The sequence below is a fragment of the Desmodus rotundus genome, chromosome X, assembly GCF_022682495.2.
Source record: "Desmodus rotundus isolate HL8 chromosome X, HLdesRot8A.1, whole genome shotgun sequence".
NCBI lineage: Eukaryota > Metazoa > Chordata > Mammalia > Chiroptera > Phyllostomidae > Desmodus > Desmodus rotundus.
In genome coordinates this window covers 91,620,255-91,645,600 of record NC_071400.1, presented here as the reverse complement: position 1 = coordinate 91,645,600, position 25,346 = coordinate 91,620,255, and the positions used below count along the sequence as shown (strand labels likewise).

The following is a 25,346-nucleotide window of genomic DNA, read 5'->3' as shown; positions in this document are numbered from 1 at the left end:
TTTATTTGTTTAAATTAATGACTGCCATTTGGCTCACAGCATTCTAGTAAATCATGTTAATTTTTAAGTATTAAATTACTAGTGTTGATATCTCTTGTTCTTTCACTATTTTAAAAATCTGAAATATGAATCCTTTGACTTGACATACCAAAGTAGTATGTTTGCATTAACACGATAAATTAAATAAATGTACATTTATTTGGAAAGCATGTTTATATACCTCCAGAATCCTTTAAGGGGAGAGGGGAAATAGTTGCAAGGAAAGAGTCTATTGCAAGAATAATTCTTACTCTAGTTCAAAGACTTTCTAAATAACTAAACTATGACATGGCAGTACTGTAACAAGGAGATAAGTAACTGCATTAAAATCTTCATCTTCTCATGATGAAACAACGAAGCTGGAGAAGATGAAAGTGAATTAAAATGCTTCCTTTGAAACAAAAAAGTTTATAATCCAAAAACTATAGTATCTGTCCCTTGCCCTTCCCCACTACCATATAGACAGTATTTTCAAAAATATCTCTTCAAAATTGTCAAATTAACATTGGCATTATTTCAAAATAAAGGAGTCAAGAGAAACTTTTTGGAGTTATCTATTGTCACCATTATACCAACTAATCACACAGACTTTCAGACGCTTGCAAATATGCATTAAATATGTATCAATTGACACCCTTAATACATTTTAATTTTTTAATGCACTTAAATTATTTCCCTTTAAATTTCATTAACTTTTCGTAGTTTTATGTAATTTTGTGTACATTGCAAGGGACTTTTTTGATATATTTATTGATTATGCTATTACAGTTGTCCCATTTCCCCCCCCTCCCTCCCACATTCCCCACCTATAGTTCATGTCCATGGGTCATACTTTTAAGTTCTTTGGCTTCTACATTTCCTACACTATTCTTACCCTCCCCCTGTCTATTTTTCACCTATCATCTATGCTACTTATTCTCTGTACCTTTCCCCCCTCTCCCCCTCCCACTCCCCTATTGACAACCCTCCATGTGGTCTCCATCTCTATGGTTCTGTTCCTGTTCTAGTTGTTTGCCTAGTTTGTTCTTGTTTTTGTTTTAGGTGTGGTCGTTAATAACTGTGAGTTTGCTGTCATTTTTACTGTTCCTATTTTTGATCTTTTTCTTAGGTAACTCCCTTTAACATTTCATATAATAAGGGCTTGGTGATGATGAACTTCTTTAACTTGACCTTATCTGAAAAGCACTTTATCTTCCCTTCCATTCTAAATGATAGCTTTGCTAATCTTGGATGTAGGTCCTTGCCTTTCATGACTTGGAATACTTCTTGCCAGCCCCTTCTTGCCTGTAAGGTCTGTCTTGAAAAATCAGCTGACAGTCTTATGGGAACTCCTTTGTAGGTAACTGTGTCCTTTTCTCTTGCTGCTTCTAAGATTCTCTCTTTCTCTTTAATCTTGGGTAATGTAATCATGATGTGCCTTTGTGTGTTCCTCCTTGGGTCCACCTTCTTTGGGACTCTCTGAGCTTCCTGGACTTCCTGGAAGTCTATTTCCTTTGCCAGATGAGGGAAGTTCTCCTTCATTATTTGTTCAAATAAGTTTTCAAGTTTTTGTTCTTCCTCTTCTCCTTCTGGCACCCCTATAATTCGGATGTTGGAACGTTTCAAGATGTCCTGCAGGTTCCTAAGCCTCTCCTCATTTTTCCAAATTCTTGTTTCTTCATTCTTTTCTGGTTGGATGTTTCTTTCTTCCTTCTGGTCCACACCATTGATTTGAGTCCCAGTTTCCTTCGCATCACTAATGGTTCCCTGTACATTTTCCTTTGTTTCTCTTAGCATAGGCTTCATTTTTTCATCTGGTTTTCAAACAAATTCAACCAATTCTGTGAGCATCTTGATAACCAGTGTTTTGAACTGTGCATCCGATAGGTTGGCTATCTCTTCCTTGCTTAGTTGTATTTTTTCTGGAGCTTTGAAGTATTCTGTCATTTGGGCCTTTTTTTTTTTGGCACGTCTGTTACTTAAAGGGGCGGAGCCTTAGGTGTTCCCTGGGGCGGGGTAATGCTGGTCGCTGTGCTGTGATGCTGTACGTGGGGGAGGGGCCGAGAAGGAGCAATGGCGCCCGCTCCACTCTCCACCAGATTTCAGTCACTCCCTCTGCTACCCACAATCAAACTGGGCCCCTCTGGTGCTGGTTCCCGAGTGGGTGGGCTTGTGCACACTCTAGGCCCCTGTGGGTCTCTCCAACGACCTCTCCTGTGAGGCTGGGACTCTCTCCTGCTGCTGCCCCAGCCCCCACGGGCGTTTTCAATCAGAGGTTTGAGGCTTTATTTCCTCACGCTGGAGCCCTGGGTTGCACAGTCTGCTTTGCTCCCCGCCGTTTGTCTGGCTTATATGTGCACGAGTGTGGGGCCACGGGGTACTACCCATCGCTCTGCCTGCTCCATTCTCCACCACTCTGAGTGTGGCCCTCTCGGTTTATCTGCTCGAATGTGGGGCCACAGGGTCTGCCAGTGGTCAGACTGCCTGCCCTGTTCGTCCCACACTCTGCCAGTCTCGGTCCTGCCACAGCAACACAAGTCCTCTCTGCCCCGGCTGCCCATCTCCGCCTCTCCTACCGGTCTAGATGAATGTTTATTTTTTATTTCCTTGGCGTCGGACTTCCTTGCCCTTCGATTTTCTGTCAGTTCTGGTTGTGCGAGGAGGCGCAGTGTGTCTACCTACACCACCATCTTGGTTCTCCTGCAAGGGACTTTTTTTTTCATCACCATTTTTTGCCCCTATACCCTCCTCCCCACAATTACCACACTGTTGTCCATGAGTTTTTTTTTTCTTCCCTTCTTGCTTGATCCTTCCACCCTTCCAACCTTCCCCGGAACTGTCAGCCTGCTCTGTATCTGTAAGTCTGTCTCTATTTTGCTTGTTAGTTCAGTTTGTTCATAAGATTCCACAAATGAGTGAAATCATATGGTACTTGTCATTCTCTCACTGAGAGAATGATTTTATTAGCAATGTCCTCCAGGTCCATCCATGCTGTCTCAAAGGGTAAAATTTTCTTCTTTTTTTAAGGCTGAGTAGTATTCCATTGTGTAAATGTCCCATAGCTGTTTTATCTACTCATTACTGATAGACACTTGGGCTGCTTCCAAATCTTGGCTATTGTATGTAATTTATTTTTAACGTGAAAAATTTCATCTGCTAATGATCTACATTGGAATAATTGGCTTATTTGATTTTTTCAATGTTAACAATTTTATCTTTAAAGTATATTCAGTTTTATTGATTTTATTTTTATTTCATAAATTTTGAATGTTTTTTAAAATGAAAATATCACTATTAATATAAATGTTTTAAATCAAAATGGTTACATCATGTTGCTCCATACTGCAAACAGTTGAAACAAAATAGAAATGTTTTATCTATTGATGTCAAATGGCTAAACTCAGCAATGTTTAAGGTAATACTGCTGAAATTTATTTCAATTCTAATAGATCTTGGAAGATTCTATGTCTTTATATTTAGAGTGTATCTCTTGTAGACAGGATATACATATATATTGGTCTTTTAAAAATTCATTTTGATAAGCTCTGTCTTTTAAACAAATTATTGGGATGATATTGTTTCACAAAACCATACAGGTTTCAAGTGTACAACTCAATAAAACATCATCTGCATACTACATCATGTGTCCATCGCCCTAAGAAAAGTCTCTTTCCATCCACATTTTCCCACTTTGCCCACCTTCACCTCCCCCCACCCCCCTTTCTCTGGCTATCTCCACACTGTTGTCTGTTTCTATGTGATGTGATATATATATATATATCACATATATGATCATATATATATCACTTCACATTCTTAAGCTCTGTCTTTTAATTAGAGAGCTTAGTCCACTAACTTTTCAAGTAATTATTAGTATGTTGGTGTCTAGGTCTACCATTTTCTATTTGTCTCCTCTGTGTTTTGCTCCTCTATTCCTCTTTCTTATCCTTTTTCTTTTGATAACTTATATATGCCTTAGAGTTTCATTTTAATTCTCCCAATGGCTTTTTGGCTATACTTGTTTGCGCATTTGTGATTTTACAATATACCCTGGGGATTACAATGTTCAATTCATGTAAAGTTAATATTGTACTACTTGACATAAAATGTTGAAGCTGTACATTTATACAAATTCATGTCCCCCAACCCAAGACTTTATACTATGGTTATTTTATGTGTTGTATCTACATATGTTATAAACCCCATATGACTACAATTGTTAGTTTACTTTTTTAAGATTTTATTTATTTCTTTTTACAGAGGGGAAGAGAGGGAGAAAGAGAGGGAGAGAAACATCAATGTATGGTTGCCTCTTTCACAACCCTCAACTGGGGACCTCACCCACAACCCAGGCATGTACCCTGACTGGGAATTGAACTGGTGACCCTTTGGTTCGCAGGCTGGCACGCAACTCACTGAGCCACACCAGCCAGGGCTAATTATTACTTTAAAGACACATTATAATAAAGAAACTATGAAGAAAAATGCCAAAAAGGAAGCCATTTGCATCTACCAAGAGACAAACTTCCTTCAGGATTTTTTATAGTGCTTGTCTGCCAGTGATTAATTCTCTAAGTATGATTTATCTGAAAATATAATCTTTTAGTTTCCCTTCATTCTTAAAGGGTATTTTTGCCTGATATTAAATCCTGTATAACTCCCCTCTTCCTGTGTGTACTTCCTCCCACACCCCCAGAGTCTGTCAGTTTCCATTCAGTCTCAGTGTCTTCAGGTAGCTGCTTTTTCTATTATTTTCGGGTTTGAGTTGTTTTCTTTGGGGAAATCAGTTAAATTGAATATAACTGTAGCATCATTAAATTGACCACATTGATTCCCCCAGTTTATTGAGGTATAATTTATGTACAGTAAAATTCATTTCACACTGATTTTAGTGTGTACTGAGTTGCAAATAAACTGGCCTGAACATAAATACACCCATGCAATACTTTCAAGTGTTCCCCACCCCCAGTTTAATTGCTCTATGCATTTATTAGTGAATATTAATGCAGCAAAGGGGGAACAAAAGGTCACACACACTCTACACAGTTTCACAAGACACACTGAAGGAAAAAAGTGACTAAGGATCAATAGTATTCTAGGGTCTTGGTGGACTCACTCCTGGGGGAGGTGGACCTCTAATTCCTAGAGGAGAGGGTATCATTGCTGGAGGGAATATGCCTATTGGCATCCCTCAAGAAGGGGAAACCCAACTGGTGATCCCATGGGTGGTCTCATACCAGTTGGAGGAGTCATAATGCTTGGAGGTGGGGTTGCTCAGCCCAAAGGGGTAGGGGGATTCCTCCAACTTGATAGGTAGTGAGTTAGAGCTCCAGCAATGCTGGCAATGGCTGCAACTGCCACATCTGCTACAGTGCCTCTTCCCTGTGGAATCATTACCTGCTGGGATGGGCCCCCAACCCCTTAGACAGGGCCTGCTAATCTAGCAGGAGCCTGGGGAATCAGAACACCAGTTGGTACTCCTCTGCCAGTGGCCCTGCCAACCCCAGGGCCTCCTGCAGCTCCAGCAAGTGGTACTCAAACAATGCCAGTATCTTTGGAGTGAGGTACCTCCACACTCATGAAAATTAAATTCTCTCTATGCAGCAATGCCAGACCCAAAACCTTTTCTTCACACTATGGCTGCTTCACATTCTTTGGCTTGATCTTCCTGAATTCACCACAATCAGAGAGGACCAAGTTCATATGCTTGTCAAAAGCCTTAAAGGTGCCATGAAGATTCGGTCATCTTGCAGGATACATTTCATTCTACAGTTGATGTGCTTCAGAATTTTGCTGCTCTTTCCCCAAGTCATGATTGCTGTTCCACCAAATCCAATGTCCAGAGTAAAGTTTCAGAATCCTTTAAGACCTAACGGAAGGCTACAGATAAAGGTATGATGCAGGTTCTCCTACAAACAATGCAAGCTGGGGCAGAAGCTTCAAACAGTAGGTAGAGCCTGTTTTTGTTTTTGCTTGGAATCAACTACCTTGGATGTTCCAAGACTGTCTTAACCAACTCTTGGTGACTCAGCTAAGAATGGCTTGCCTCAGTTCCGCCAGGTATTTGCTGCTGCGAAGATTGCCTCGGGTACAGCTTACACTCTTGGTTGCTCAGTGAGGCTGTCTTCCTACATTTGACTTGGACTTCCACCTCTGGTACGTGCTTTTCCTGGTCCTTCTCAGTGTAAGCGGTCCCTGTCCCACTTTATTACTCTGCTGGCTGCTCCTCAGAACACGATATTAGGCATGTCCAGCGGTCACTCTGCTCTGTGCTGGACTTGCAGCCACAGTGCCAACAAATCTCAATGTGGTTTTGAAGAGGTCAAACACTATCCAAAGTTTTAAGTTTACCCAAGAAAAGAAATACCAAGCTCGATGGCTATGCAGGCCTTAAATATACTTAAAAATTCCTAAAGGGATTCGTCATAGTCTTAGTAAGTCCTAAACTGTATGTTATAAATAGTAACTACAGAAACCTATAATGCAAATTAGTAGGAGTTACAACTAACCTCTTTGGGGCCTTTGCTCCTTGGTGTGACATTTTTAGCAGAACTTTCCATCTTAGGGACTGGAGTATGTCCAGCTGGTTTAGTCCGACCTGATCTCCTGGGCTGCGGTGTTGGTGATGCTATAGCAGTTTTCCGTGCAGACTTCATTGACTGCTGGGTTGCTTTGGAAAGGGTTTAAATGACATAATTAAGGTATTATCTTCTTATGATTCAAAATAATTTAAATAATCTTGTAAAACATTCTGCAAGTTATTCATTGAAAACTACTTAAAATAAAGGTATCATTTAAATGAAGTTTTAGGTATTTAAGATTTCTTATTATCAGGAAACAATCTAATTCTCCAGAAAAAAGTAGGCTTTTATAAGAGGAGCCAGGAACTTTAAACTTAGCACAGTGAGAATTTCTAGCTATTTACCTTTTGTCTGCTTCTCATATTTTTAGTCCTTCGCACAGAAAACAGTTTCTCCATCAGAAAATATTATCCAATTATGTCATATACATGAATCACTTTGCCCATCAATATAGAAAAATCAATGGCTTCTGCTTCATCTTTCAGAGGCCAGGGGAATCTCCTGCACTTGATTTTTAATGGCTAATTCATATTATGTTCTTATATGTATGTCTAATAAGAAAGCTTCATATACTACAATATAAACACTACATTAACACTGTCATGGAAGGACCACTATCATACCCAACAGATTTTTATCTTCTAGTTCTTGGTAACCCAAACCAAGTAACTAGTTTTAATATTTCAAATGACAGTTACCTGCCGCATTACTTTAGTCTATGTTCACAATTACATATACATATTTTAGTATTCATACCCTAATAACTTCATTACAAAAATGAATTTATACATAATAAGAAGTACTAATGTCAAAAATTTTCATAGGATGAGCTGAATAACAAAACATTTTATAAATCTATACAAAAATCCACTACTTTTATTTTGAGAATTTCATTTGACAACTGGAAGCCAATCTACCAATTTGCTCCTCCCATACTCAAAGACTATGTGTAGGTCTGACAGATCTTTGATGAAGAATACCACATCTTCCCTGGAGCCTTTTTATCTACCTTCTCTCACTTACCATGCCAAGAGGAAGGAACAGTCTTCTCTCAGCTGACAGGGCAAATGGAGGACCACTTAATTGCCACCATCATTTCCCCCCTTATTTACAGTAATTCACCTATTCACACTAGTCTCTTCTTACCTGTTTACCATCCTCTACCTCATTCTCCATGCTCACTTCCACTTTCTTCAATAACTCCAATAACTTAATTCACATTATTTCTTCTTACACAGTTATCCTATCATCATTTTCAGGAATTTAACCATCACACTTCTCATACTTTATCATCCCCATCTCATCACTGGAGATTTCAGCTCTTCCCTAAAATGGTTATGCTTAGTAATTTCTGGAACTCTTCTATCTCCAAGACAACCAGCCATGCCCGTTTCTGTATCTCCAACTTTCTTACCTATCATTTTTACTTCATACCAACTGACCAAGCTTTTCATTCTCTTCATGAGATCTAGCCATAAGCCCTCTCCATTTCAGTCCAATCTATTAGCTTTCTTCTGTCTTTGCTTTACTCTGTATCAACCTGTGCCCAACTTTCCACCTCCAGCAATACCCCATGATCTCTGATCATGCCCAGCATGTCAGTTCCCACCTATAAATCACACTACCATTTGTGTTCTCTGGTCCTGAGCTATAGAAGAAGGGTTAGTGATCTTTTTCTGTAAAGGGCCAGATAGTAAATATTTTAGGCTGTAGAGGCCACATACAATCTCTGTCACATATTCTTTTTAGTTTCTTTGTTTGCTTGTCTTTTTAAACCCTTCATGCATATTAAAACCATTCTTAGCTTACAGGCTACATGAGCTAGAAGTGGCCCTTGGGTTGCAGCTTGCCAACTCCCGCTATAGAACAGTAGGATATTATTGATTGCTGTAAAATCCATGCTAACTCCAATCAGGGTATCATTGTGCCAACTCACTGATTTCAAAGTATGCTTCCCCACTTAAGTTCCCATCTCCCTCTCACCCTATTCCATTCAGCAAATGACCTTACTTTCTACTGCATGAGAAGACTAAAGGCTATCTTACAGGAGTGACCATAACCATCACATTTCTCCATCTTAAAAATATACTTCTTTTCATTCATTCTCATCTCTTCCTCTTGTATCAGATGAAAAGTTTTCTTTCTACTCTTCCAAGTCCAATTCCCTTTTACTTACATCCTAATAATGATCTTCTTTGGTTCCTCTCAGACATTATGGTTTCAATTATCTCCTCTTTCTTCATGATATTTAATCACTTGAGCCCCAATTCCTTGCTCTCTCTTATAACACTCATTATTATTTTACTTATTTTGAAGTTACCTCCTGTAGTTGCTGGTATACTTTTAAGCCTTGCATGAACCCTCCTTCTACTTACTACCAAAATACCAAGATCACCTATAATTGATACTTCAATTTCCTTATTATTCTGTTTTAGTCCCCTCCAACAACTGTTTCTTCTCCCAAACATATTTTTAAAGAAATTCTTTCCAAGATCACTAATGACCCCTTCCTAGTTAATAAATTTACATAAATCTTCTCTTGAAAATCTACTTACTCATCTTCACAGTTCTGTTCCAAGCTGACTCAGCAGAATATAATCATAAAAGCATTTCTATTGCCCAAGCAGTTGACCATCAAGGACACATGGTATTTACTGCCATCTATAGTAGCAGGGGCACTCTCTGTCCTGGTCAGACACTGCCCACACCTCAATCCTGACTTGTACAGGTCTCTGCCTATTACTCTTCCTTTTACCATCATTTAAAGGCTTCTCTAAGATACTGCTTTTCCACCTTCTCATTTTCCTACTGTGCTCAAAACAAGCATAAAAGTCCTTTTTAAGACCCCCTTTATGTAAAGAGGTTCATTTTGTTTTACAACTAATCACTACAAGAAAAAGGATGGCAAACACTGGGGAAGTTATAAAGTAAAACAGGGTCTCTAATTTTTCGTAGTAGCTATGCCAGTTTTTATGGAAATAAGACCTTTTAACCCTTTGGGACCTTGCACCAAGTTAGCTATTCTAACCAGCCCAGTTCCCTGCTCATTTACCAAGCCGAGATGGTTTGGTTAGCATGGTAAGAGTTCAATAGAGTGAAAATATCCAGTCCTGTTGCCTGAGCTCCTCCATTGTCCTTCCTGAGTCTTCTTGATAACCCATGTAGGTTTCCCTCTCAACATCAAGAACCACAGTTTTACGGCATTAACAATACTCTAAACATATAATAAAAGGGAACTCCCACACAGAAAGAAATAAATCATTTACTTGGGAAAGTAAAGATCTGCTTTTGGAGCCTGATAGAACATCCCAGTTTGGGAAGTGGTGCTGTATCTTCTCCAGCAGCTTTAAAAAATGACATCTGGACAACTACACCAAAACCAAATATTCTGAAATGATCTGAAACTTTGATTCACTCCCTTCTCCCCCATTTCAAAAAAGGGCTTAGAGAGGTAAAGTAAACAGACTAAAGAGAGGAAAAACTTTTCATACACCTTATACATACATTAATTTGCATAGTATATTCTATCTTAAGGTTATTAAAAAGTTGTAAAAATGTTGCTGGAAAGAAATTCCAAAATGCAACTAAAAGGTTAAAGGAGAGCTCTCTAACTTAAATTACAAAAGTCCAGTTAAGTTGTTTATCTCTATACCTAAATGACAGTGTCTCTTTTCTTGGCACACATGCTAAATTAAAGTAAGAAAATTGAATTTAGTAGAAGTTACATGGTTTCCCTACCCTGTTATATAATTATGTCTTGTAAGTATTCAGACTATAAATGAAATCATGGAAACACATAAACAAGTTAGAAATCATAGTTAGAATTTAGGAGGGCTTTAATTTAAGTGTTCTTTTAAAAATATATTTGTTTTCTACTTGCCAATCATAGATGCTTTGTATGCTACTCCCTTCAGCTTCACAGGGGTGCTTGCTTCCCATGAAGACCTTTTATTTTTTTTTTCCTTACAATTCCTACTCATAGCTGTTCACTTCAAAAGAACCAAGATTTTGGTTGCCACAATATTACTAAAGAACACAGCCATTTTCAAAACCTTTAATATTTCCATTAAAAAGTTCACATGAAAAGAAGCAACTTCAGTGGTTTGAAGTCAGTTTATATCATCTAACAATACTGAGCCTTTAAGGGCCATTCCATTTTTTGCCCTGGTTGGTGTGGTTATGTGGACTGAGCACTGGCCTGTGAACCAAAAGGTAACTGGTTCAATCCCCTCCCGGTCAGGGCACATGCCTGGGCTGTGGGCCAGGTCCCTGGTTGGGGGCTTGAGAGAGGCAACCAACTGATGTGTCTGTCCCTCTCACATCGATGTTTCCTTCTCTTCCTCCCTCCCTTCTCTTTTCTCTGAAAATAAATTTAAAAATCTTTTTAAAAGCCATTCCATTTCTAAACCATAGTATTTTTTCTTACTGAATGACTTCTATAGAGTGACTTCCATTATGCTGTAAAAAACAATCATAGCAGTCAGTGCTATAACTTCCACAGAACTCATTAAATGTATTGACACAATATTCAATTAGTAAAATGTTATCCACATTTCTACATCATAAAAATACTTTCGATAAGTCTCATGTAATACCAGTGAAAATTATATTTCTCAAACTACAGAAAAAAAATTGGCAACACTTTTCATTACAAACTGTAGATTTAAATGATCAAGTGTAACTTACAATAGGGCTGTTCCCTTTTGTTTTAAACAATTTTTATGTTGCAAATAACCAAAGACTGACTTTTCCTTGTATCATAAAACAATTCTGACAAGTGACTTATCAAATAATAGCCACAACAATTTCAATAAGTAATATTTAGAATAAAACAGGATTTTTTAAGATAACAGTAATGAGTGGATGTTTAGTATACAAAAGCTAACAAGGCAGACAATGAATTTCTTTAACCACACTTCAGCTACAATATAAAGAAACTTTGGGGGTAATTCCTACCTTTGGAAATATTCCAGAGAAACAAACTGTTGTTGCATTTACCATTAAGGTGATTTAGGTTCCACTCGACAGCCTTCTCCTTTACTAGGAATAAAACTGCCTTTCTGAAGAAAGCACGTCAACAACAAAGCCCATGTTGCCAGAGCAAGCCTGAATTTCAAGCAAATGGGGATGAAGCTATTTGCATTTGTTGGTTTAAGGGGGTGGAGTGGGAGGTGGGGACTAAGAGGACTGCTAAAGTAATTCGCATATTGTCTGTGGGCCCTATAGCAGTGATCATCAGTCACCTGTTCAAACTTCCTTCACTCCTGCCTTCAAAGAAGAACCAAAGGTTACCCTGGGTCAGAGAATCTGGAAAGAAATGAGAAGACATGCAAAATCTAAATGCCAACCCACTGAGTACGTAGACAAAGTTAACTCCACTGGACCACATGTCCTAAAAACCAAGACATTTTAATAGTCTCAAGAGAACTTGTTAAAATACATCATATAACAGAAAAAAGAAAGCAGCTGCAGGTTCTTCTTGCAATTATTGCTGTATTTAGCTGAAACACTTAAAACAGAGAAAAGGCATTTGTTTTGGTTTGTCTTTAAGATACTTCTTTGCATCATAATAGCTGTCTCATTTGCACAAGCAAAACATTTGTTCCAAGCTGTTTGTATGAAAAAGAAAAGTATCAGCTGTTTAAATTTCATGGCTCTTGAGTGAATAATTTTGGTTAATAGCATTGCTAACTATTTAACTTATACCAAGCAAGAATACTAAATATACTAAGCATATTAGTCCCTATTTTATTATAAGCTACATTAAGAGCAAAAATCTAAACAAATACTTGAGTGTTTATTCCAAAGCTTTCAGGTGGGACTGACACACCGTGAACTTTTTACAGCCTTACTTATATGTACTTGTTACTTTTATCCCACTAATACAGAGAATGGAAAAGTGCTGCTTTGTTTTTACTGAACATACAATCATATTTTTAAAAGGGAAAAAATCATAAGTTTAAAATTTAGAGAGAGATGAAGTACAAGTTGCAAAAACTACATACTCCTCTGTACACATCTGAACAAAGAGCAAAAGCCGTCATAATTTCTGGTTTGGTTTGGTTTTAAATGAAAATAAAGTGGGGGTGGGCATTAGAACAACTTCTTATTTGCTCAATGGAAGCTTTGAAATATTTCTCAAAGACTAACTTTGAAACAGTTCAAAAAAATGTTACATAGGAAGAGCTTTACAAAATAAGGCTACTATATAAACTGACTAGTTAACTTCTTTAAAGATCAAAAGTTTAGATTTTAAAACCTACTCCGTTAACATTTTAATTAAAAAATTAACCATACACATATACACACGCATGCACACATAAAATAAACCAGCATTCAAAGAAGCTAACAGTGCCCAACTATCTACTTTTAAAATCTATAATTTCTCTCATATGTGGAATCTAATGAACAAACTGAACTAACATGCAAAATTGAGACAGACTCATAGAGAGCAGGCTGACAGCTTGGAGGGATAGAGCAAAAAAATAAAAAAAGGAAGAACTCATGGACACGGACAACAGTGTGGTAATTGTGGAGCGGGTGTGGAAGTGGGTATGGGGGAATAAATGGTAGTGAAAAAATACAATTAAAAAATAATGTATAACAAATTTTTTCAAAAGTCTATTTAACTTTTTTACTATTTAACCCTAAAAAGAAAGTCCCTATTCATACAATTTATATCCAAATTACCAACAAAATGAATCTAATATGGCAGTTCTACCAAATATGTATTATCAGAAATATTCTACAAAGTTGTGAAGGAAACGCCATGTTCATATTGAGTTCCACTTGTAAATTAAGTCAGTTTCTGCAGAAAGTAGGGGGGTGGTGAGGGACCCAATAAAATGAATAATTTAATCAAGAAAAGAGTTAAGATGGTCACTGATGTCCTATGGTGCCACAAAGCAGGGATGCTTGGCTACACCTTCCTGATTGTAGGTTTTCCCCTCCTCCACAGTTCCCTTTGGACCAGGAGAATTCCTCCATACCATTGGGATTCTGCAACTTTATACTCAAAGCATCTGGAAGTTTGTTGTCCCTCTTATTGGTCTATATGGTCATAATTGTTTAAAGAATTAAGCTACCAGAAGACAGACACTTCACACCAGTGTGGGTCATTAATTTACAAACAATGATTCATAAATCTGAAGCTGAGTTAAATAAAACCAATAAACTCACAGTTTAATTTATGTACTTAACTTTAAAAGTATTTAAGTAACTTTAAAGCCAAGGAGAATGGTTTAAAATGTAGCAACTTATTATTTTATTTTAATATCCCACAATATTAGAAAATTAATACAGGAACAAATTTTTAAAAACTTGAAAAAAAATGAATTTTTAAAAAGAATCCTCTGCTTCTGAATTTCTCTAATTTCTCAAAAGATGAAAAATCTACATTTATTGTATTCAAAAATAAAAGTATACAAAGAAAATTTTTTAAATTAAAAAATAAGTAGAATTACAGAAACAATATAGCAACCTATTTATTTATAAACTTTCCCAATAAAGACAGAAAAAAAGAAAAGATTTTTTAAAAATCACACATAGCCTTTAAAATAATGGTAGTCCCAGTTCTGATTTGAAGTTGCTGGATTCTAAATCTTGCTCCTTCATGTATTAAATCTTTGTACTTTAATGTATTAAATATTTGTACTTTAATGAGATGACTGGCTGGAAAGTCCTATAACTGTACATGTCGGGCACAAAAGGGCAATAATGAGAAGAAACCAACAGCTTACAGAACATTCCTAAATATTTTTTTAGAGAGAACTAAGATATAACATACAAAGCAGGGGGACAAGTTGAAACAGAAAACAGCAAGATCAAATAAATTCTTCACAAAGAAAATCTACAATGGCCCTGTTCTAATTTACTTGATCCAGGCTTCTTTAAGTTGGCAGGGATGCAGCAGCACACATACTTCCTTCCTCTTTCTCACCAGAAACCCTGTGTATGTCTCCAGAATAAATCTGATGAGCTGTGACAGCACCAACCAGAAGCAAAGGGCTTTGAAACATTGTAGGGTTATAACAAGAACAAAGAAAGGAGAACCTAAATAAATGGCGGGGTGGCGGGGGGGAGAGCCACACAGCTTGCTGAATATTCTATCCAAAGTATGTTTCTCAGTGGATTTTTCTACTAATGATAAGCCTGATAAGAACCTGGCTATTTCTGATTATGGAAGTGTTAACACAGGGAGAAAAATTTTGTTTCAAAAAGTTTTAAAGTAAATTAAACTGTATTACTAAACAGAAAAAACTTTAAACTTAAGTAAGTGCTTTTGTTTTAAGTGCTTTTTTAATGTAAAGTCAAATGAAGTAGCATTCCTGGATGCCTCACTACATTTCTTTAAGAAACTATGTAAGTGAATTAATTGCCTTTAGTCATTAGTTATTTGAAAAAGTTTTAAGTGAAATGTCCTAAAACTAATGTTGAAAAACAAACACTTCCAGTGTGTTTAAGAAATATTCAAAATTAGGCCTGGCTGGTGTAGCTCAGTAGATTGAGCATGGGCTCGCAAACCAGAGTCCCAGGTTCCTCGGGGCACATGCCTGGACTGTGAGCCAGGACCCCCGTAGGGGGCGCACGAGAGGCAACCACACATTGATGTTTCTCTCCCCCTCTCTCCCCTTCCCTTCCTTCTCTCTAAAAATAAATAAAATCTTTTAAACAAAAGAAATATTCAAAATTAACAAAAATAAGATTTTTTCAAATTTTTGAAATTCAATTAATTTATTTATACCTTTTAAAATCAACTAACTTTAAGTTCCTTAAATTATTTAATATTCAAGTCAATAAATTCAGTATTTCTGTACTTTTTTAAAGACTATAAATAACATTAAAAAGCAATTGACAGAGAATCAAGATGGCGGCGTAGGAAGACACACTGCGCCTCCTCGCACAACCAGAACTGACAGAAAATCGAACAGCAAGGAAGTCTGACACCAAGGAAATAAAAAATAAACATTCATCCAGACCGGTAGGAGGGGCAGAGACAGGCACTGGGGCGGAGAGGACACATGTGGCCCTGGCGGGACCGAGATGGGCGGAGTGTGGGACGAATGGGGCAGGCAGTCTGACCACTGGCAGACCCTGTGGCCCCACATTTGCATACAGATAAACCGGGAGGGTGGGACTCAGAGTCGGGGAGAACAGGGCAGGCAGAGTGGCGAGTAGCACCCTGCGGCCCCACACTCGAGCACAGATAAACCGGACAAACAGCGGGGAGCGAAGCAGACCGCACAAACCTGGGCTCCAGCGCAGGGAAATAAAGCCTCAAACCTCTAATTGAAAGCGCCCGTGGGGGTTGGGGCGGCAGCAGGAGAGACTCCCAGCCTCACAGGAGAGGTAGTTGGAGAGACCCACAGGGGCCTAGGGCATGCACAAGCCCACCCACTCAGGAACCAGCACCAGAGGGGCCCAGTTTGATTGTGGGTAGCAGAGGGAGTGACTGAAATCCGGTGGAGAGTGGAGCGGGCGCCATTGCTCCCTCTCGGCCCCTCCCCCACATACAGCATCACAGCGCACCCACCAGCGTTACCCTGCCCCAGGGAACACCTAAGGCTCCACCCCTTTAAATAACAGATAGGCCAAGACCAAAAAAAAAGGCCCAAATGACAGAACACTTCAAAGCTCCAGAAAAAATACAACTAAGTGAGGAAGAGATAGCCAACCTATCGGATGCACAGTTCAAAACACTGGTTATAAAGATGCTCACAGAATTGGTTGAATTTGTTTGAAAACCAGATGAAAAAATGAAGCCTATGCTAAGAGAAACAAAGGAAAATGTACAGGGAACCAATAGTGATGCGAAGGAAACTGGGACTCAATCAATGGTGTGGACCAGAAGGAAGAAAGAAACATCCAACCAGAAAAGAATGAAGAAACAAGAATTCGGAAAAATGAGGAGAGGCTTAGGAACCTGCAGGACATCTTGAAACGTTCCAACATCCGAATTATAGGGGTGCCAGAAGGAGAAGAGGAAGAACAAAAACTTGAAAACTTATTTGAACAAATAATGAAGGAGAACTTCCCTCATCTGGCAAAGGAAATAGACTTCCAGGAAGTCCAGGAAGCTCAGAGAGTCCCAAAGAAGCTGGACCCAAGGAGGAACACACCAAGGCACATCATCATTACATTACCCAAGATTAAACGCAAGGACCTACATCCAAGATTACTGTATCCAGCAAAGCTATCATTTAGAATGGAAGGGAAGATAAAGTGCTTCTCAGATAAGGTCAAGTTCAAGGAGTTCATCATCACCAAGCCCTTATTATATGAAATGTTAAAGGGAGTTACCTAAGAAAAACAAGATCAAAAATATGAACAGTAAAAATGACAGCAAACTCACAGTTATTAACGACCACACCTAAAACAAAAACAAGAGCAAACTAGGCAAACAACTAGAACAGGAATAGAACCATAGAGATGGAAATCACATGGAGGGTTGTCAATAGGGGAGTGGGAGGGGGAGAGGTGGGGAAGGTACAGAGAATAAATAGCATAGATGATAGGTGAAAAATAGACAGGGGGAGGGTAAGAATAGTGTAGGAAATGTAGAAGCCAAAGTACTTATAAGTATGACCCATGGACATGAACTATAGGTGGGGAATGTGGGAGGGAGGGGGTGGGCAGGATGGAGTGGAGTGAGGGGGGGGGAATTGGACAACTGTAATAGCATAATCAATAAATATATTAAAAGAAAAAAGCAATTGACAGAGAAAAGTTATCTTTTACTTTTATGACTAAGCGTTTATTTTTTTGATACTTTTTCTCAGTGTCCTACATTGACTTCTACCTTCAACCCATCCATCATCTTTGTGTTTCTCAAAGACTGGGCCTCAAACCATGTGCAATGGAAACACCTGCGCTCCACTCCATACCTACTGAATCAGAACCCATGGATGTGAGTTCCAGGGAATCAGTCTTGTAACAAGCTCTCCCAGGTGATTCAAGTGTAACAATTATTGTTTTAAATGTTAACCCATGAAGGCCAGTAGTTGGTCCTCTTCCACCTCCACCTGTTACACATGCATAATAATTAAAACCACACCTAAAACTTCTGCTACTTACTGCTCTCAATAGGATGTATAAGCTGCCCGCCCCTCCCCCCACCAGCACCGGCACCTGACACAAAGAATATTTGAGTGAACAAAATAATTCTCAAACTTTCTTTGTCAACCAAGACCTATCTCTTTTAGGCTCCATCCCTGCATGTACAGCTATCCAATGGACATGCCCACATGAATGTCCTAAAGTCATCCTCAATCAGTTAGGATTAAGTTCAGCTAACAATGACAGAAAAACCTAAAAGAATAATGGTTTATAAAACACAGAAGTTTCTCTCTCTCAAATAACAGTCTAGAACAGGCTAATAAGAAAATATTTCTCCACAAAGTTCTCAGAGACTCTAGCTCCTTTCTACTTTCCACTCCACTATGCTTAGAATATGGTTCTTGTATCATGGTTCATGATGGAGGTCTACCCAAAACAACCACATTCATAGCAGCAGGAGGAAGGAAAAGAGAAGGGTAAATTCATCTCCCTCAGTAATACATCTCCTGGAAATAAAATATACTACCTGTACTTTTACTCCATTGACCAGAAGTTAGTCTCATGACCACATCTAACTGCTAGAGAGGCTGAAAATGTAGTCTTTATGTTAGGCAGCCAAATTGTACTACTAAGAAAAAATGGAAGACCAGATACTGAAGAACATCAGCATTCTTGGCCACACATTCCAAAGTCACTGTGTCCCAAACTGAATGCATCAGTTTTCAGGATAAACTGTGTAATTTTAACCTTTGTGATGTGTCCTTTCTACCTTTATCTCCATTCTTTCTGACAACTCCTTCTCCTCTCATAATACTCACATCATGTGTCTTTTTGTGAAGCTTTCCTTTACTCAACCACCTTTCCCTCCAGCCTAAACAGACTGGATATCTTTGGGCCACCTTCATACCTAGCATACATCTCCATTTTTACCTTATTAATTCTGCATCATGTTTTTTTAAAAAAATCTATCCCTCCATTCATCCCTCTTCCAATAGAAGGCAAACTTCTTGAGGGCAGAGACTATGCCTCATTTATCTTAGCATCATGTGCATATAGATCTGGATCATAATAAATTTTACAAAAATCAATCATTAATGGTTGCTTCCTAAAATTATGGCAGTAAGGAACTGGTAAGAGGTACCTAATAAAAAGAACATCATAGTATGTAGTATTATATTATGGGATATGTTAAAATTTCAAATTACAGAAAATTCTAAAGCAGTCACAAGAATACAGCAGTCCCTCCTTATATGTGGTTTCACTTTCCATGGCTTCAATTACCTGCGGTCAACTCCAGTCCAAAAATATTAAATAGGAAATTCCAGAAATAAACAATTCATATGTTTTAAACTGTGTGCTGTCCTGAGTAGCATGATAAAATCTCACACTGTACCATTCTGACACACCCAGGATGTGAATCTTCCCTTTGTCCAGCATCTCCATGCTGTATGTGTTATCCACCCATTAGTAACTTAGTAGCCATATCAGTTACCAGGTTGACTGCCATGATATCGTAGTGCTTGTGTTCGAGTAACCCTTATTTTACTTAATGGCCCCAAAGTGCAAGAGTAGTGATGCTGGCAATTTGGATATGCCAAAGAGAAGCCGTAAAGTACATGTATGTATAGGAAAAAACATAGTATAGATAGGGTTTGGTATAATCCAAGATTTTAGATATCCACTGGGGGGTTTGGAACACATCCCCTGAAGATGAGAAAGGACTACTGTAATATGGCTGTACTTCTGTGCTGTTACCTAGCTACTGCCCTCCTCCACATATCTTACCTACTCATTTTCTACACCCATTTTTCTCTTTCTGGTATAAATAAATTTAGTGAGGTAAATTTTAAGTATGTTTACATTTCATTCCACTAATAAGTTTATATTTAACTCAGGCCAATGACTGGGTTATGTGAATGGACCCCTTTTAAATCTCAGCAGCTATTCCATCCCAGAAAACCAGGGTAGGCATGTCTAAGCCCTTGGAAGGGTCACCAAGTAAGTCCAATGTTTTGATGACTTTTCTCTGGAAGAAAATATCTAAAAATATCATAGTATGAAACTTATGAAACAGCATCACAACTAATAAACCCATGACTAAAATAACATATGAGGGGGGACCTCAAAGTGGAATTTATTTATAAAATATTATATATTTATTCCTACATGTTTAAACTTCAGTCACCTTCAAAGTACTCTCCATTTGATGCAATATACCTATTGAGATGTTTTTTCCACTGCTCAAAACAGTTTTTGAACTTGTCAATTTTGATGCCTTTTAGTGTTTCTGCCATTTTTTTGTTTTACCTCTTCCACATCGACAAAACGTTTCCCTGTGAGGACATTTTTCATCCAAGGAAACAACCAAACAAAAAAAAGTCGCTTGGGATGCTACTGGGTGAATAGGGAGGGTGAGGTATGGGGGTCATGCCATTTTTGGTCAAAAACTGCTGAACACTCAGTGTAGTGTGGGCAGGTGTGCTCGTAAATCACCCATCATGAAATGGGCAAATGCGTTGAAAGAGTCTTCAAAAAATTCACTGATGCTGAACACAGCCTCTCACAACAATGCCAGCTGGTGCACTGATACAGATGGGTTCCTAGAATACTCACCTAGCAGGGGAAGCCTGTACTACAAGGGGCCTGCCCTCCAGAAGATAATTTGTTTTTGTTTTTGGTCCCTCCTTGTAATAATCTACAATGGCTTCCATAGAGTTGAAATTGTTCACTGATGTGTAGATTTTAATTAAGACTATCAAAATATCAATTTAAATTGCAAAATGACCAAAATCATATAAAACATGTATATAAGAATTGTTATGCCTAACCTTTAAAAATCTATTGTCTATATATAAACAATGGAATAACGTGTGTTTTTAAGTTTAACATCAACTATAAAGGAAGCTGAGTACCCCAAAGTGCTTATAGCAGCAAGGCTTCAACAGTTCAAGTATAGCATCCAGCTTTGCCCATACTCTCCAGTGTGGACTGTCCATTCAGACTATGGTGCTGGGTTGGCCTTCCTGTATCTCCAGTTCTCTGGCCTGGACAGTGCTCTTGCCTGTGACTCCAGTGGGCATGAAGTGCTAACTTCAATGCCAGTAGCAGTTAAATCTAGCTCAATAAAAGAACATGTAGTTATTTATTGTCTTACCATGAATTCCTGGTGGTTGTAATACATGTCCTGTCAGATGACACCACCCAACTGGGAAAATATCTCGGCAATAGTATTTGCACCAATAATCAAAAGCTCCACTCCAGCCATCGAATGTTATATAAACTTCATCTCCTCTAACACCTCCAATAGTTGCAGGACATATCATATAAGGGTTCTTTTTGTCTATAGCTTCCAGTTTCATCCCCACTTTAAAATTATTTAGAGGTGGCTTTGGTGGTTCCTATCAAAACATTAAAAAAATATTATTATTTAGATGTATTAAGTATTTGCTCAATTGTGTTTTTATAGCATTTAGCAACCAAAAATTGAACTCCATGCATATCAATTACACACAAGAAGAAAACAGTTCTTACAGATCTCTCTGAAACTCTGCTCTATAACATCTCACTTACTCTGGAGCAGAGCCAAGAACCTAGAAAGGAATAAAAACCAGCTTGAGAGTAATTCATCCATCCATCCATCCATTCATTTAAGAAATATGTATAATATACTATGTACTAAGAATTTGGGATACATTGGTGAACAAAAACATCAAAGATCCCTGCTCCAGTGAAGTTTACATTCTAGTGGTGGTGTTAATAAGGTTGGGGGTTGAGTAGGGGAAAGCAGGAGAAGCACTCAACAAGAAATTTTAAAAGAGGGAGTCAAACAAACCAATAAATATGTAAATTATAGGGTATGTTGAAAGGTGGTAGGTCCAAAGAGAAGGAACAGTAATAGATAATATCCAAAAAGAAACTCAGAGTATAAAATGCAGACACAAGAACACAAAAGTCATATATACTCATATAGTCTGAGGCCATTTATGATATCCAATACAGAATACTTTAAAAAGTATTCCTTAGATTCAAAATTTAAAGCATGCAAATGCTAACAGGATTCTTAGAAAGCCCAAGTGCTATGTTGAAAACAATGTATTTTCTTTCAATTTGCATTTTATCCTAGTAAATGGCACTATCAGCAACTCAATCACCCAAGCCAGAGGCCTGGAAATAGTCCTAGACCAGTGGTTCTCAGCCCAACTGAACATTAGAATCACTTGAGGGCCATGCCACCTGAGAAAGTATTAAACTGGTCTGGGGTGGGGCCTGGACATTAGCACCTTTTAATTCCCCAGGTGATTCTAATGTGTATCCAAGGCTGAGAACCCTAGAGACATCCTTTTCCCTTAATATTTACTTACATTCAAAGACCACAACCAGCCAATTCTACCCCCTAAATCTCTACAATAATAACATTAAAAGCTAATCTTCAATTAGTATATGCCAAGCACTGTTTTCCATATATTAATTTAATTCTCACAACACCCTATGAAGTCAGTGAGATTATAATCCTTATTTTACAGATGATAAAACTTATGCACAATTGCCTAAGAATACACCATAATATCAGAGCTAGATTTTTAAACCTAGGCAACCAACTCCATGTAACGTCCTACCCCATCTGGCTAGCCAACTCCAACTCATCCACCTCCAAATCTCAGTTCTCTTGGCCTCCTAAAGCTTCCCTAACCAACTTCTACCCACTCTTAGGCCCACCTGAAACAGAAACACTCTTGCCTTCAATTGTGAGACTATTGTTGGAATGTTTTCATTCTTCTATGAGATGAACGGATTCTCAAAAGCAGGTACTACATCTTATTCACATTATTTCCAGCACAGTATCCAACAGCAAGCAGTTTAAAACAAAAACAACCTGAATGAACCAAGGAATCACCTGAAGAACAGTAAGCAAGCTCTCAATTAATTCTTTCACCAAGTTATAATTTATAAAATATATCTGGTGGGTTGGTTTCTTTTTTTTAATGCCCCCTTTAAAGACATCTCATTATCCCCTATTTTTCCACTATTATCCTTAATTATTAGCCCTCAAAGTCCTTTTAATTACATATTCTTAATTTGATTCTTTAAAACCACCCTGAAAGTAAGCAGAGCAAAAGGTAGCTTGATCGAATATCAAAGTATTTAATAACTCAATAGCTGGTAAGAAACAGAGTTGCACACTGACACTAAAGATCAATTGTCTGTTACCACATACAGGGGAAAAAGGATAACCTTGGTAGTTGATAAATTTGTGCTAGACATTCACAGAATGCAGAAAACATTCAAGGCACACATAAGGATCCCAGGACTTTAAATTGTCATATGACAGAGTAAGAGTAAGACTTTCTGTAGCAAAGCAAACCAAGTTCAAATGGCAACATACACTTCTCTGCTACTGATTCTCTGAAGATTTTCATACTGTTCATTATTTCTTCTAAATTTCATTAATTTACTTATTTATCAAATTTACTTACATCAGTATAGCTATACAAATTTTAACAGAAACTCTGAAAGAAAACAAATCTTTCTTTTAAAAAAACAAAGAAACTGCTCTTTTTGCATAACATAGTATATGAAGAGCTTTATCTCAAAGTAAGCTACCTCCAGATTTAGATGATTGGCAAAATGGTTCCCTCTGCTGTCCACAAAAGGTAATGATATTTATAGCATTATATCAAAGCATATATCAAAAGATATACCATTTATATCAAAGCAACCTTAGTCACTTTTTAAAGTTTTTAAAGAATACAGTTTGTCAACATCAGTTCTTGAGTGACTTCCTAAACATAAAGATATAATTTGCAAAAGCAATAGTAAAATAAACAAGGGATCGTTGTTTTTACTTTTACTGTGAGAAAAAAAAATGATTCTGTTCTAGAAGGTGACTAGTAAAGAATGCTCTTTTAATGTCCCTCCTCGCTTACCTATAATGTTTCTCCTTAAAGGATATTTCTTCCCAAATGCCACCAACTTGGAAGCCAATCTCAGTATTATCTGCACTCCTCTGCCTGAAATATTCTTACCCCTGTAACTTCATGGTTCATTCTCTTCCTTTCCTCAGATCTTCACTCAAATGGCACCTTCTCAGCAAGACCTTCTGGACTAACCTATCCAAAATGGTGCCTTCTCTTCTCCTTAGCATATATAGCTATGAAACGTAATATACACATACTTTATTTATTTAGCATGGTTCATTATGCACTTCCCCAGCTAGAAGGTAAGCCCCATAAGAGGGTTTTTTACTGTTTTGTTTACAACTATATTCCCAGAGTCTACATCTGACCAGAAACCCCTCTCCTTAACTTCTACTTCCTTAGTTTTTACTCAACTACTTCTTTGACATCATCAAGAATTCTAGTCCTTTAATCTTCATTTATTCATTTACAAATATTTACTGAGTGAGTACTATATGCCACACACTACTGAAGGTATTTGATATATATTAACTAGCAAAACAGACAAAAACCCCACCCTTGTGGTGCTCACACGCTAGTGGAGAAAGATGAGAAACATGATTAAATAAAATGTATTCTATTTTAGAAATAAATGCTATACAAAAACAGAGAGTAGAGAAGAGTAAGGGAGATCCAAAGAACATTGTAGGAGAGGGGATGTGCGATTTTAAATAAGGTAATCAGGACAACCCTCAGACAGAAGGTGATAGTGAGCAGAAACCTGAAAGAGGTGATTATTAACCATGCAATTATCTAGAGAAGAATGTTCCAGGTAGAAAGAACAGCCAAGGCCTAAAGCAGATGCATCTAAAATGTTCAAAAAGAACAAGGAAGCAACTATGGCTAAAATGTACTATGCAAGTACGAGAGCAGTAGGAAACAAGGTCAGAGAGAGAATGAAGGTTCCTATCATGTAGATCTGTGGAGGCCACTATAAGAACTCTGGCTTTAACTTGGAGTAAAATGGAGAACCCCCTGGATGGTTTTGAGCAAAGAACTGATATAATCTCACCTTTGTTTTAAAAGGAATACTCTGGGTTGCTGTGTTGACTATAGATTGCAAGGTTATAAATATGAGACCACTGAGGAGGCTCCTGCAGACAGCACTGGAGATGGCAAGAAGTGGTTGGATTTTGAATATAGAAGGCAGAGCCAATAGGATTTCCTTATGGACTGGATATAGTGTGTGAAAGAAATAATCACCACGGTTTGGTCCGAGGAACTAGAAGGATAGCTGCCACTCCCTGAGAGAGAAAAGGCTGCAAGAGGAGCATTTTGAAATGTCGACTACACATCCAAGTGGGGATGTAGTGTAGGTAGGCTAGATATACAATTCTGAGTTGGGAGCAAAAGGTCTGGACTGGAAACACAAATTTGAAAATCATCTGCATATCAACTGTATTTAACTGCATATCAACTGTATTTAAAGCCAGAAATTAGAGTTTATCACCAGGAACTTAATATTAAGATCAGAGTTTCTCAACCTTGACACTATGGCCATTTGGGGCCAGAATATTCTGTTGTCAGGGCTGTTCTATGCATTGTAGGATGTTAGGCACCATCCCTGGTCTCTACCCACTAGATGTAGGTCACACCCCACCCCCCATATACAGTTATAACAACCCAAACTATCCCCAGATATTGCCAAATGTCCCTTGAGGGCAAATCACTCCCCTTCCCTGTTGAGAACCACTGATATAAAGAAGAGGACCAAACATTCTAACATTTTATCACACCT

At 38.0% G+C, this 25,346-nt stretch overlaps 1 protein-coding gene and 1 pseudogene across 3 annotated transcripts in view; both read right to left on the bottom strand.

The window, feature by feature from the left end:
• The window catches only part of SCML2 (Scm polycomb group protein like 2), a 103,646-nt gene that overhangs the window by 38,494 nt on the left and 39,806 nt on the right, over positions 1–25,346 (bottom strand). For all 3 annotated transcript variants that reach the window (XM_053917663.1, XM_053917662.1, XM_071220304.1), the window contains 2 exons: positions 20,809–21,052; positions 6,528–6,688 (listed from right to left, as the gene is read on the bottom strand). In XM_053917663.1, coding sequence (XP_053773638.1) covers positions 6,528–6,688; positions 20,809–21,052 — 405 coding nt within the window. The remainder of the gene's footprint in view (positions 1–6,527; positions 6,689–20,808; positions 21,053–25,346) is intronic.
• Positions 5,114–5,831, bottom strand: LOC112313370 (small nuclear ribonucleoprotein-associated protein N pseudogene; annotated as a pseudogene).